This window comes from Uloborus diversus, chromosome 1, assembly GCF_026930045.1.
Source record: "Uloborus diversus isolate 005 chromosome 1, Udiv.v.3.1, whole genome shotgun sequence".
Classification (NCBI taxonomy): Eukaryota; Metazoa; Arthropoda; class Arachnida; order Araneae; family Uloboridae; genus Uloborus; species Uloborus diversus.
The window spans coordinates 225,846,884-225,860,443 of record NC_072731.1 but is presented as its reverse complement, the minus strand read 5'-3'; the positions used below and the strand labels follow the sequence as shown (position 1 = coordinate 225,860,443).

Sequence of the window (13,560 nt, the reverse complement as noted above, 5' to 3'; positions counted from 1 at the left end):
ATGCAAAGTTGCAAGGGGGGGGGGGCTCAAATATTTTTCCTGTGGTTTAGCTGGATATTTTCCCTGTGGAAACTGATTTCAGGACAGATTAGAGTCATTAAAATTTGACATTTTTAATAACTTATTCATTAGTGGCTGGAGAAATGTTTTTACATTTTTGCAAAAAAGAAGTACTAAAAGCAAGGAAGTCCTCATTTCAAATGGGGGGGGGGGCTCGAGCCCCCTTCCCCCCTATATGGGCGCCCTTGTTAAGATACGTTCCTGTAATTTTTCTTAGATATTCTTTAAACTTTTATTAGCATGGGAAAAAAATATTTTTGAATTTTGAATCGAAATACAGCTTTTCCAAGAAAATTTTGCTAGAGTCTTAAAATTTTTCTTGAAAATCATATGTTGCAGTAAATAACTATCTACTCGTAATAAGAATGAAGCTATTATTTATTAAGGTCTTCATTTTAGTTCTTTAATATATACAGAACATTTCAGCACCAGAAAATTGATTACATCATGTCACGGGAAATTTTTGACAGCCTTTTAACTATTAGTATTTTGCGTCGTATTTCAAGGAATAATTCAGCCTTCATTGTCCCTAAAATATCATTGCATAACATTTGTGAACATTTCAAACCATCCCAACCTCATTTAGAATATTTTGCATCTCTTCCGAATAACACGGATATATGAACCTATATCCGCGGGTCTAACGTTAAGAGCTATGTTAACTACTGCCGAAAACTGCAACACTGAAGGGGAGGTGCAGTCTCAGAGACCGCTTCTAGAGAATGAAATTTAAACCAGATGCATTAGCTTAAAGATACTTTTCTCTGCACACTGATAAGCAAGGGGGTGCTCAAGGTCACAAAACAAAAAGGTATTGGGAAAAACCATTCAATCGGACGGAAAATGAAATAGGGGTGATCGGATGAACTTTTGAGGAGTATGTAAGTCCGCATCTCCCCTGTTAAGGGTCAAAACATGAAGAGGTTGGAATGGAATGCAGAAGTAAATCCTGTTGTTTATCAAGGTGTGGTATACCAGGATTCAATAATAATAAATATTAAATTATGCCAGCTCTGCCAAAAAAAAAATAATTCAAAATAAAAAAAAAAACAAGATTATTACTGCAACTACTAGGTTTATAAAAGTACTAGAGAGCAGTAAAAAGTTAATGTCCACATGCTCCAATATTAAGCTATTAAAATTATTCTTCACAACTGAAATGTGTAATAATTTAGTCATACAATTTAATGAGAAAAATTACTAGTGACAGTTTATTGGATGTCATTTAACTAAAAGTTTACCATTTTATCTTTAGAAAGAAACTTTAATGACTCGATTGTATAACTTTTGAATATTTTTGTGTATTAAATAACACATTAGCAAGGAAGCAAAGAAAAAGGAAGTTACGGTATCACATTCGACAGCACGACAGCCATGTGCAAAAAAGATAAACAAAACAAAATGCAAATTACAGCAAGGGTACAGTTAACTGGCGAGTGCGTTGAAGCGAATCTGCGCTTAATTGGTTGATATTCGATTTCTTAAATCGTATACGTCTCAAATCATAGAATATTAGTACAAATAGTATTACAAATTTCTTCATACCGATTTAATTATTTTACGGTAACAGCTATATGCGAAGGAAAGAACTTTTACTGAACAAAGTGGCAACATGAGGTACATTGTTTATGTTTCATTTTCAATTTTTTCTTTTTTATTTTAATTTATGTCCTGATGCAATCGTGAATTATCTAAGATGGTATGATGCTGCTATTTTTAATTATTTTCATCTGTATAAATTGCTTTTTCAGGGGAAACTTTAATCTAAAATCAAATTAAAAGTTCTTAGTTTATACAATATTGCGTTTTTAAATTTTGTCTGAACTTTCTATTTGTAAATGTTCACAAATTACTGCATAATACAACTTTCTGCCATAGCATTTCTTGATGACACTTCATCTTTCTGTGCTATTTTTCCAAGAAAATGTAAAAGGTACATGTAGGTCCTTGCTGGTGAGGTTTCGAGTACTTTTTATTCTTCAGCTGTTTTGTAATTTCACTAAGAAAGTACAATTCCTTTTTTTACTGATTTCAAAATCTCTTTTATTCAACGTAATAATAGATTCTAACGTCTTAAACTGATATCAAGATAAAAACAGTCAAAATATTCTAATCATAAGTGGAAAAATGATTGATGGGGAAAGTTTCTTTCTTCAAGATAATTTTCGTTCCACAGAGTATGATGAGTTTCTCATAGTAACCAGTTAGTTTCAAAGCCTTTTAAAAATGTTCTCTTTCTTTGAGAACCAATAAGCATGTATTTTGGCTAAAAGGCAGCACTATTGCACTAAAAACTAGCCATTAAACCCCTTGTGTACCATATAACCACTAGAAGATACTTGCAGTGTGCTGTAGTAGTAAACAGCTAGTTGCCAATGGCAGTTATTTTCTTATTAGTTGGCCTTTATCCATAATATATTTTATATGACAGGCTCCGCACCTATAAAAGGCCAACCGAACCCCATGCAGCCTCCACGTCCAAAGGAGAGCAACTCCTCATCGAGGGTGGACGATGAGCTACAACTCAGTAGAAAGCCTCCCTGGACCTGTCCACCCTCCACTTCTGGAGGAGAGCAACTCGTCATCGAGGGCTATGACCCAGTAGAAGGCCAGTCCCTGCCCGTCTAATTCCCTAGTTATCGAGGTCAAGCACTGGGCTTCGACCCAGTGGAAAGGCCACCGTGGACCTGCCTTGTCTCCTCGTCATCGAGGGAGGAAGATAGGCTTCAACCCTGTAGAAGGCCGCCCCGGGCCCTTCCGGCATCCACGCATAGAAGAGAGCAACTTGTCCAGCCCCCTTGTCGTCATGGGCAGGGAACGACCCAGTAGAAGGCCACCCAGGGCCGTCTGACCTTCTCATCATCAAGGGTGGGTGACAGGCCCCAATTAAAGGCTACCCTAAACCCATCCAGCCTCCATGTTCAAAGGAGAGTTTCTCGTCCACCCCCCTCGTCATCAAGGGAGGACGATGGACTATGACCCAATAGAAGGCTATCCCAGGCCCGTCCAGGCTCCACTAAAGCAACTTGACCAGCTTCCTTGTCATTGTAGTCCAGTACAAACTTGCCCATAAAAGGGGCAAGGGGGGAGTCTCAAACCCCCCCTAGAAATTAGAACTTCCTTGCTTTTAGTACTTTTTTCTTTGCAAAAATGTAAAAATATTTCTTTCCCAGCAATTAATGAATAAATTATTAATAATGTCAAATTTTAATGACTAATCTGTCCGGAAATCTGCTTCCATGGGAAAAATATCCGGCTAAACCATGGTTAAAATATCTGAGCCCCTCTTACAATTTTGCATGGCACCCATGGTACAGTGCCAATAAGGTTTGAGACCAAAAAAATTTAACAGGATGAAACCTATTATAAAAGTAGGAAAATATAATAAAATTAATAGGAAAAATAATTTACAGGCGATCTGAGCTCAGGAAGGAGGGGGGTGTTTAAAGGTTGAAAACGGATTATTACGATTTCCGGCAAAAGTATGAGTTCTATCAAAAGAAATTAAGTGTCAAAGTTGTTGGTAATGAAAAGATCTACAACTTTTGTATTTGAGCTTTTTTATATAATCTCAAAATTTATGCGAAAAATTCAGAAAAACAACTTTTTGGTTTTTCAATTCTATCTCCCACACAAAAAAAAAAAAACACTTTTTTTCCCCGAAACTTTGTGAGAAATCCGCTTTTTATGTCGCAAATACACTGTATTTTTTTTTTATTCAAAATGTTTATTTTTCCTTCTTTTTTTGATTGATTATTAAAAAAGTCATAATTTTCAATCGAAAATCTCACGTCAAAGTATCTGACTTTTTTTAAAAGTCTGTGCGAGTTTTTTTTTTTTTTTTTTTTTTTGTTGGAATCTCTACTTTTTGATGGTATAAAAAAGTGTACCCAATACTATGGAAAAATTTGGTGGAAAATGAAAAAAAAGAAAAATCTAATTTGAAAAAGAAAAATTCATTATGTAAAATTTTAAGCTATTTATTAAAATTTGCACTTTAATTACTCAAAATGTGTATGTTTCCATGTTAAATTGCTAAATTAAAAAATGGAAAATCCATGAAACATAGAGATTGCAAGAAAAAAAGCATATAAAAATAGTTACAAAAAGTTGACATACAAACAGTAGATATGACAATGCGCTTTTACTGCAACTTATAAACTTAAGGAATCTATGTAGTAGAATAAATACTACATATTTTAATTGGATTCAGTCAGCCATAAAATAAAAATTAGTATTATTTTCTTTCATAAATAGCATGCTTAATGTAACATAACCTAAAAAAAAATGAATGATCCAGATAAAAGGTTGTTTTTTAATCAAAAATTTATTTCATACTTTTCTTTTTAATGTATCCAAACATTGAATATGTCAAGAGCTGATATTTTATTCATGCTACATTTTTTAATTATAAAGTTTAATCAGTAAAATTGAATGAAAAAATGATTTACATAACAATTGTACAATATAGATATTTAATCATAAATAGATTTGAAATATTTTAGTACAACCTTAAAAAAAATATAATTTTGTTTCGTTTGCACAAACAAATTTAATTTTACTTATAATAAATATGTACAAATACAATTAAAGTGATTTTGTCTTTTCAGATTATCATTATTCATGAATCTTTGCATAATGTGCAGCAATAAGACAGATGAGAAGCAAGTGCATGAATATGAAATAATATTTAAAAAAACAGCTTTAAATAGCTTAGTAGGGTTTCGCAAGAAAAGAGTTGACCATAAATACAAAAAAGTTTAGAATTTAACATCAGCTTGTATTCATAGAACTTGTCAAAATCAATATTATGATGAGACTGCAGGCTAATGTTTCGTACTTCAAGACAGGGAAAATCAAATTTAAGAAAAGAAATAAACAAAAACGCTGCTGCATTTAATTTCCAATCTCATGTAATTCTACCAATCTCTGTTCTGTGTCAAACAGAACACTTAGAATGATTTGGATAAAATATTTTTAGCTCGTTTGAGCAATGTGCCCCATTTCGTCGCAGTAAAAGCGCATTATCACACTGCTGGTATGTCGACTTTTTGTAACTATATTCGCATGTTTTTTGCAATCTCTATGTATCATGGATTTTCAATTTTTTAATTTAGCAATTTAACATGGAAACTTACATTTTTTGAGTAATTAAAGTAAATTTTAATAGATAGCTTAGAATTTTATGTAATAATGATTTTTTTTTTTTTCAAATACGAGTTTTTCGTTTTTTTTTTTTTTTTTTTCATTTTCTGTGAAATTTATCCATAGTATTGTATATATTTTTTTACACCATCAGAAAGTAGAGATTCCAACAAAAAAACTCGTACTGATCTTTTTTTTAAATCATATATTTTGATTTGAAATTTTTTGATTGAAAATTATATTATGATTTTTATAATACTTAATCAAAAAAAGAAGAAAAAAAAACAGGGTTGGCAAGTTTTTGCAGGGGGCGGAAAAAACCACGGTTTTTACCGCCTGGCAAAAATAGGTTTTTGCCAGTTTTTGCCAAAGTGGCAAAAATAGATTTTGTGTTAACAACTTACGGAGTTTTTTTCCTTTTATATAAAAGTAAATGCATGAAAAGATTTTGATAAAATTTTAAATTAATTATTTCTATAGTTTAAAAAAAAGGATTAAGGTTTAACTTACTTTTAAAGTTATGGAGCATTTTTACTTCTAAATTTTTAAACATTAACATAAAATTTCAGTTTGTAACATCTAAGACAAATAATTAACTTACAATGAAAATATAATTAGCTTGTTTATTATAGTATTTTTTACAGAATACTAAATATCTATATAAAGTATACTTAATCAAGATACAACTATAAAATAAAAGAAATAAAAGTAATTAAAAAGCAAAATACACATTTCTTTAGATTGAAATATCACTTAAATCATCATAGTAAATCATCCATCTTCATTAAAACCTATTTGTTGTTTAAGCATGGCATAGCAATAAACTAGTTTCGTGAGAGAAGCAACTGACAAACGGTTTCGTATTTTTGATTGTATAAAAGGAAAATTTGAGAAATATCTCTCTATTGCAGCAGAACTTGCAGGACACATTTGAAGAGTTACGACTAGTGTGCAGAAATTTTTAGATACTGTACTGCATGTAAATGCATTATTTCTTTAGTGAGGAAAAATTGATATTTTTCTATATTCAAGTAAATATTCTGCTATTAATTAAATAGCTTAAAAATCTTAGTGGGATGAAAAAAAAGTGATTAATTAAATATATGTGTGTGTGTATATATATATATATATATATATATATATATATATATATATATATATATATATATATATATATATATATATATATATATATATATAATTAGAATTCAATCTTTTTATTAATTTACTAAGCTTAAGTAAACATTCTTTGTTTTAGCATTGAAGGAATTGGCTCATTCTGAAAAAATTGTTTTAGCGAACATTTAAAATCTTAAGTTTTGCAATCCCAACGTTTCTTTTTTATTTATTTTTCACCTTATAAATTAGAAGTAACATGGTGAGACATAGTTAAAATATTAAAGTGCATTATTTATATTATATTGTCACTATTTCTTAAATAACAATATAATGCTACTTTATTTGCAATTAGGTTTTTGCCGTTTTTTCCATTTTTGCCGGTTTTTTCCATTTTTGCCATGGTTTTTTCCACTGTCCTGGCAATAAACCCAACCCTGAAAAAAACCATTTCAAATAAAAAAAATTACAGTGTATTTGAGACATAAAAAGGTAACTTTTTATTAAGTTTCATGAAAAAAAAATGCTTTTTTGTGGGAGGTAAAAATAAAAACCAAAAGATCGTTTTTTTGAATTTTTTCGCATAAATTTTGAGGTTTCATAAAAAAAGTGCAAACACAAAAGTTGTAGATCTTTTTATTACCAACAACTTTGTTATTTAATTTGTTTTGATAAAAATCGTAGTTTTGCCGGAAATCGTAACTCTTTCAACCCTTAAACACCCCCTTCTTCCCGACCTCATGTGGCCCGTAAATTATTTTTCGTATTAATTTTATTGCATTTTCTTACATTTCTAATAGGTTTCATCTTGTTCTTTTTTTTTAAAAAACTTTTTACCACTTTCAAAGGCATTGGCACTGGCCTATTGAGGGCTTTACCATTTATAAATTTAGTAAAGTAGTAGCAGTCTAGCAGTTGCAGCCATTGTAGTCCAGTAACCTTGTCGCCTGAAGAGGGGGGGGGGAGCAGTAACTTGCGTCAAATCTGGTAGTTCTGATTTTTTGCTGATTTGTTTATGATATTGGTCAAACAAAAAATCGAAGTTTGTGACCTCGAGCCCCGAACGCAACCTAGTTGAAAATTGAAAAAACTTGAAATTTTGGCCTTTTCTGTAGTGTTTGGTGATTTTAACCCTTATCGACTAGTTTTCTGTACTATCTTTAGTTAACGTTTTTAATGTAGACTAAATTTGCTGCAATACAAATCCAAACCCATTTTTTAGACCCAATAGTTTTCGAGATATAGCCTCTCTTTTTTTTTTGAAAATGGTAACTTTTTGCAATATTTAGTGATTTTAAATCAGTTTTGTCCCCGTTTCTTTAGAACCTCTCCTGCCTTCTAAGCGCCTCTAAGCAGGTTCCTCCCCCTCTCATTTTTCAGACATTCATTTCTACATCTGCTATATTATGGAAGCCTTTTATGTTGTAATATGGGATGTTAAAATAAAAAAGGAAAAGATTGCAAATATGATGTTTAAGGCTAAGCTCTATTATTTATATTCAAATAAAGTGCTCAACAAAATCTAATAGACACATCGGTTAAGTAAATTTTTCAATCAGTTATTCAGTTGAGTTATTCAATGAAATTCTTAAGTTAATTTTGATCTTTTTGATGGCACCAGTTGTGGTTCGTCCATATCTGCCTCGTCATATCGTGTTGGCATATCCTTATCAAGGGTTATAGTCCCCAAACAGAAGTCTTAAAACAGACCAGGAGCTGAAGAAAAATTCAGCAACCCCCCAATAGGAATATCATGAATCTCTCATGGTTCAAGCAAATGATGATCAACATGTTCAAACCTATAGCCAAGCCACTTCACAATCACACAGGGTGTGAATAATATTTCCCTCTTTAAAGAGGTAACCTCTGCAAATTGAATCATTATTAATACCCATTATAGCACAGTGCCGCTCTTTAAGGTGTTAATACCAGTAAGAAGACCAAAAGCCTTCTCATTACTATTTTTTAAGAAGCCTTTTGTATTTTTGGCATGTAATCCCTAGAGAGAATCAGGTCTGTCCTCCTTAGAATGACAAGCTGAATATGCTCAATGTCATCGCGAGATAACATCTCCGACGTAATGGTTACTCTCACAACAGCCATCTTAAACACACTCACTGCTTGAGCATACATAGAACTGTGGCTGACTTGTCCTTACTCGTTAAGATACAGCAGTTTGTGCAGGGGGAGGGGTTAAAATCTCCAACTGAAGATGTTTGGTTTGTCCTACCTTCTCAGAAATGGTTGGCCCAGTGGCTTTCGCCTCCCATACCAGCCTCTTCTCCTGCCTGCGGCAGTGCCTGTTGCATTTTAGTGCACAAATGAGTAGTACTCCCTGCCTCCCTACTGCAGAGTGGGGTTGCAGACATCCACCTTCACCCCCTCAGTCGATGGATTGCAGACTTTCACCCTCTCAGTCGGTGAGTTGCAGACTTTCACCCTTACCTCCTCCAGCAGCAAGGTTGCTGGTCCTCTCCTTCAAGCCAGTAACCAGCTCCATAGGAACTGGGAACTGGGAGGTAGTAAAATGTCAACACACGCACGACCACCCTGTATGAATGCAAGGCTAATTAGAACAAGGTTTCGTCCGGTTCCTCGAGAAGACCGTTTAGACATCATACAACTCAGAAGCCATCCATCTATCAGCATGGTGCCTCACACTTTAGATTGGGTATCTATTTTAGCCACCTTTTACCACACGCATGAACTATGTTGGGATTGTTCTGTTCCGGTCATCACATGGAGAAAAAAAAAATAATGAGGATAGATCACCAACCCTTGATAAGAATATGACAAGGCAGATACGGACATACCTCAAGAGGGCTAAATTAACTTAATAATTACATTGAACAACTCAACTGAATAACTGATTGAAAAATTAACTTAATGGATGTATATTAAATCCTATTGTGCATTTTATTTGACTATTCATATTCTAACCTGATGTTCTAATGTTCTAACATCAACCTTATATGTTCTAACCTTTTCACTTTTTATTTTTACATCTCATAGAAAAACAAAAAAGGCTTCCATGATATAGCAGATGTAGAAATGAATGTATGAAAAGTGAGAGGGGGGGAACCTGCCTTTTAACTAGGTTGCTTTTGGCGCTTGAAGTCACAAACTTGGATTATTTAATAGACAAATATTATAGACAACTCAGCAAAAAATCAGAACTACCAGATTTGACTCAAGTTTCGATGTATATGGTTACTAGACTATTATAGGAAGCTCTTCAGTTTACCATGTATATGGCTTTCCTTTAAATTGTCAGGACTGGTACAAGTGTAGGGATTGGCCCTTGGGAGTGCAGTGGATATATGATTAAATAGGAAAATACGTAATAAAATAATATAATACATACTAGAATAAAATAATAAGCATTTTCAAAATTCAATTCAAGTATGAAGCAATGTTTGAAATTTTTTTTATTATTTTGGATTGATAGTTATATTTTTCAATTGGTCTAACATCAAAAATATATATATATTTTTTTTTTATTGAACCATTGAAGTTACTGTATTTTGCAATTTTTCTTCATAAAAACAGTTTTTTGTTTGTTTATAAGAAACTTAGATATACTATCATTTCAATATTACTAATCATGTTCACTATTAATTTATAGGTCATGGAAATCAATCTGCAGTACAAGAATCTTTTAAAACAAATAGTTTTAAATTGTAAAAGCACAGACTTGATTGACATTAAAAAACATTTTTCTGCTTGTATTCTGTCAAGCCGTGCAGTGAGCAAAGTGACCACAGTTCAAGACTTTTTGAGCCTTCTGGAAAAGAGGGACATAATAAATCCTCAAAATGTAGCTGCATTGTACGTTTTGGGAGAGTTGTTAAAAAACTCAAAAATTCAACATGATGTACGGACATACAAAAAACTGAATGATACGTCCACAAAATGTGATATTTGTAATACGAAATACGACTTTCAGTGCACATACCATGTTCCTCCTGAAAATCAAAAGTTTGAAGACTGCAATGGCTACAACAACAATTGTAAAGGTAATCAACTTTTATTTAAATTAAAATGCAAATTCCAAATAATTTTTAAAATTAAAAAAGTCTTAATCTAAAACTTTTCAGTTCTTACATTTCTTTATTGCGTTTTCAGTAATTTTTAGGGATAAAAAATATCTATAAAAATATTTTTGTATAGATATATTTTTATTCATAAGCAAACACTTTCATGCTTTGAAGAAAGGTGTATTTGAACCCATGAAGCACATGCCTGGAATTTGGTTTGCTTGCTTGTACATGGAAGCTGCGTAATATGCATTTGCATCTTTAGTTCATTCTCGTTGAGCGTTGCATCTGTTATCTCTACTAATAATAAAGCAGAAAGTTTGAATATATGTCTAGGTATCTGAGACACTTAAAAGACCTAACTGTTTTAGCCAATTTTCTTGAAATTTGGTAGAAAATTAGTTTGCAGTATGAAAATGTGTACCAAGAAGCATTTTTTTCGAGAATTCAATTTTGTTCTTTTCTCATGACAATTTTAAGCTCATTTTTCACCTAAATTTGATATTATGGGTGGAGAAATAATTCCTGCACATTTTTTAAAAATTTTAGATCATTTGAAAGCTTCGAATTTTCTACATAAGATAAAGTTTGTACAAAGTTTTACAAGCTTTGAGAGAGCTGCAAGAATTTTTTTTATTAGAAAACCGTAATCCGGGGCTTACCTAAAGCTCTAGAATAAAATCAAACATCAGTGGCGTGTGAAATTTGGTTCAGTGTGCCTTAAGAATCGAGCCAACTATTAAGTTTGCCGTAAAGTAAAAAAGGTTGAGAAGCACTGGGATAATGGATAAACAATGCCTGCTGAAGAATAAAACTATCTGGAATATTATATTTCCTATTGACATATTGTTTAAGAACTCTGTTTAATCAAATGATTCCCCCAGATAATCTAATAACACTAGGCAACTTTTGCAAATATTTTGAACAAATAAAAATTCAAATACATTTTTGAAAAATTAATAAAAGCAATTTTCAAGTTTATCTTAGCACAGACATCAACCGTCTAACTTAAATCAGTGTAATGGACCTTCCCACATCTTTAAATGACTAACTGGAATACAAAAGGACTTTGAAATTGATGTGGGGATATTATTGTGCCTTATAGTTTGGAAAAGGTGATTGATACAGAAATATTCTTGAAACAACCTTGAACAAGCAATCCACTAATACAGGCTTTTTCGGATATTAGTGTAGTGAAAAGAAGCACAGATCCAGAGGGAAATCTGAAAGAAGGGGGGGGGAGGTCATAACCCCCTTCCCTCCCTTTAAGCAAATAAAATTAACCTTATACTTCTCTTTTTAGTTTTTTACATACTAGTATTTTGTGCACTATGTTTTAAAGGTTTTTTTTGAGCAATCGCGATTGCTTATTGTTCTCATTTGACTGTTTTTGGCATGCTATCATTTTATTTTCCCACCACCTCCCTCTGCCAGCACCACCGTCGCGTCGACCGGCCTCACAATGCTGCTCCTCTAGCGAAAACCGTCTCCAGGTTGCGTCCATATCCTACACACACACATACACACACGCATGCCTACACACACCCACCCACCCACATACACACATACCCACACGCTCATGCCTGCACACAGACGCAAACACACGCCTACACACACACACACGCCTGCACACAAACACACACCTATACACACACAAACCCACACACACACCTGCACACAGACACAAACACACACCTACACACACACTCACACACACACACGCCTGTACACAAGCAAAAAAAACACGTGATTGCGAAAAACATAATTCGAGTTCAAGATGTCAAAATTCAAATTAAATTTTTTTTTTTTTGAAATTAAAATCGTCGTTAAATGACATACACCCGATAATAAATCGATAAATCACTTTTTTTTTTTTTTTTGCAGATCTGGAAACAAAAAATGAAGAGCAGCTAACTTTGGAAGAAGCAATTGAAAATGTTTCTTTCAGGATAGGATCTGCATGGAGAGAGTTAGCTAGTGAACTAAAAGTTAAGGAATTTCAAGTTGATATTATAAGGAGGACCTATCCTAATGACTTCGTTCAACAAGCTCGCAAAATGCTAAAACTTTGGTGTGACAATAATAGAGGTAATATAAATCTCGAAATGTTGAAAAAAGCTTTGGAAGCAAGGCTGTGCAAAAGAAAAGGCATTGGTGTGCATTTGATGGAACCTATTATTGGTTATGCTTCATAACCAAACTTTCATTACTTAAATTAATTTCCTCTAAGTGAAAAATATTTTCTATGACTTGTATGTGTCTATGCATGTCTTTAAAACAGAGGATGTATGTAAGCAGAATTCAAAATTATTTGTGGTCTCATTAACTTGTAACAAAAAATTATTACATTACAACAACAGGTATTTTTGTATGTAACAAGTTAAGATTTTGTGAGCTAGTAGATTATTGTACATAAAGCATCTGTTTGAAACATGCTTCTGAATGATTAATTTGTATCAAATTAAAGTATTGGATTGTGGGGCAAAGTGAAACGGTGAAATGTGTACTCTGCTTTTAAGCACCACCTATCTGATAATATTTTAACTAGGTAGTAGCATATGTAGTTATAATCCAGTCAGGAAAAAATACTGCCAAAGTTTAAAGTACATGATAATACAGGCAATTTTCAAAAATTTATACCCAGATTGTAATATTTTGTAATTAAGTCAAAGATTATTTTTGTTATTATAAAATGATAAAGTTCTTGTTATTAATACTGTAAATATTGAGACCTTCTAATATTTGGTGCAGTGTTTATTAAGTTAATATTAAGCTTATTAGTATTTTAAATATTTTGTACAATTAGTAAAGTACTTGCGGGGTAAAGTGGAAGTTTATTTTGTTTAATCACTCAATCATTTACTAAATCGCTTACATATTCATTTATTAATTAATTGATTTGTATTCTTTCATTTAGTAATTCACTTATTTACACATTCATTCACTAATTTTCTCCATTCACTCTTTCACTCACTCATTTATATTTTCTCATTAATTAATTTATTTAATTATTTGTTTATTGCTTTAGTTTCTTTTGGTTTATTCATTCAGCTTTTTATTTACTTATTCATTTGATCAATAATATTTTAAAAATTCCAAAAGAAAATATTGCATTGGAAAAATATTTTATTTTTCACTTTGCCCCATAAAAATTTTAAAAAAAATGAAAATTTTCCTTTTTTTTTTTGGAGACGCAAATTTA

The 13,560-nt window shown here is 32.2% G+C and overlaps 1 protein-coding gene across 1 annotated transcript; it reads left to right on the top strand.

The window, feature by feature from the left end:
• The first annotated feature begins 1,688 nt into the window (after positions 1–1,688).
• LOC129225301 (uncharacterized) lies at positions 1,689–12,775 on the top strand. Its single transcript, XM_054859894.1, has 3 exons — positions 1,689–1,759; positions 9,947–10,337; positions 12,243–12,775. Exons 1-3 carry the CDS (start codon positions 1,757–1,759, stop codon positions 12,551–12,553), a joined length of 705 nt encoding a protein of 234 aa, XP_054715869.1. The 5' UTR covers positions 1,689–1,756; the 3' UTR covers positions 12,554–12,775.
• Positions 12,776–13,560: the final 785 nt, after the last annotated feature.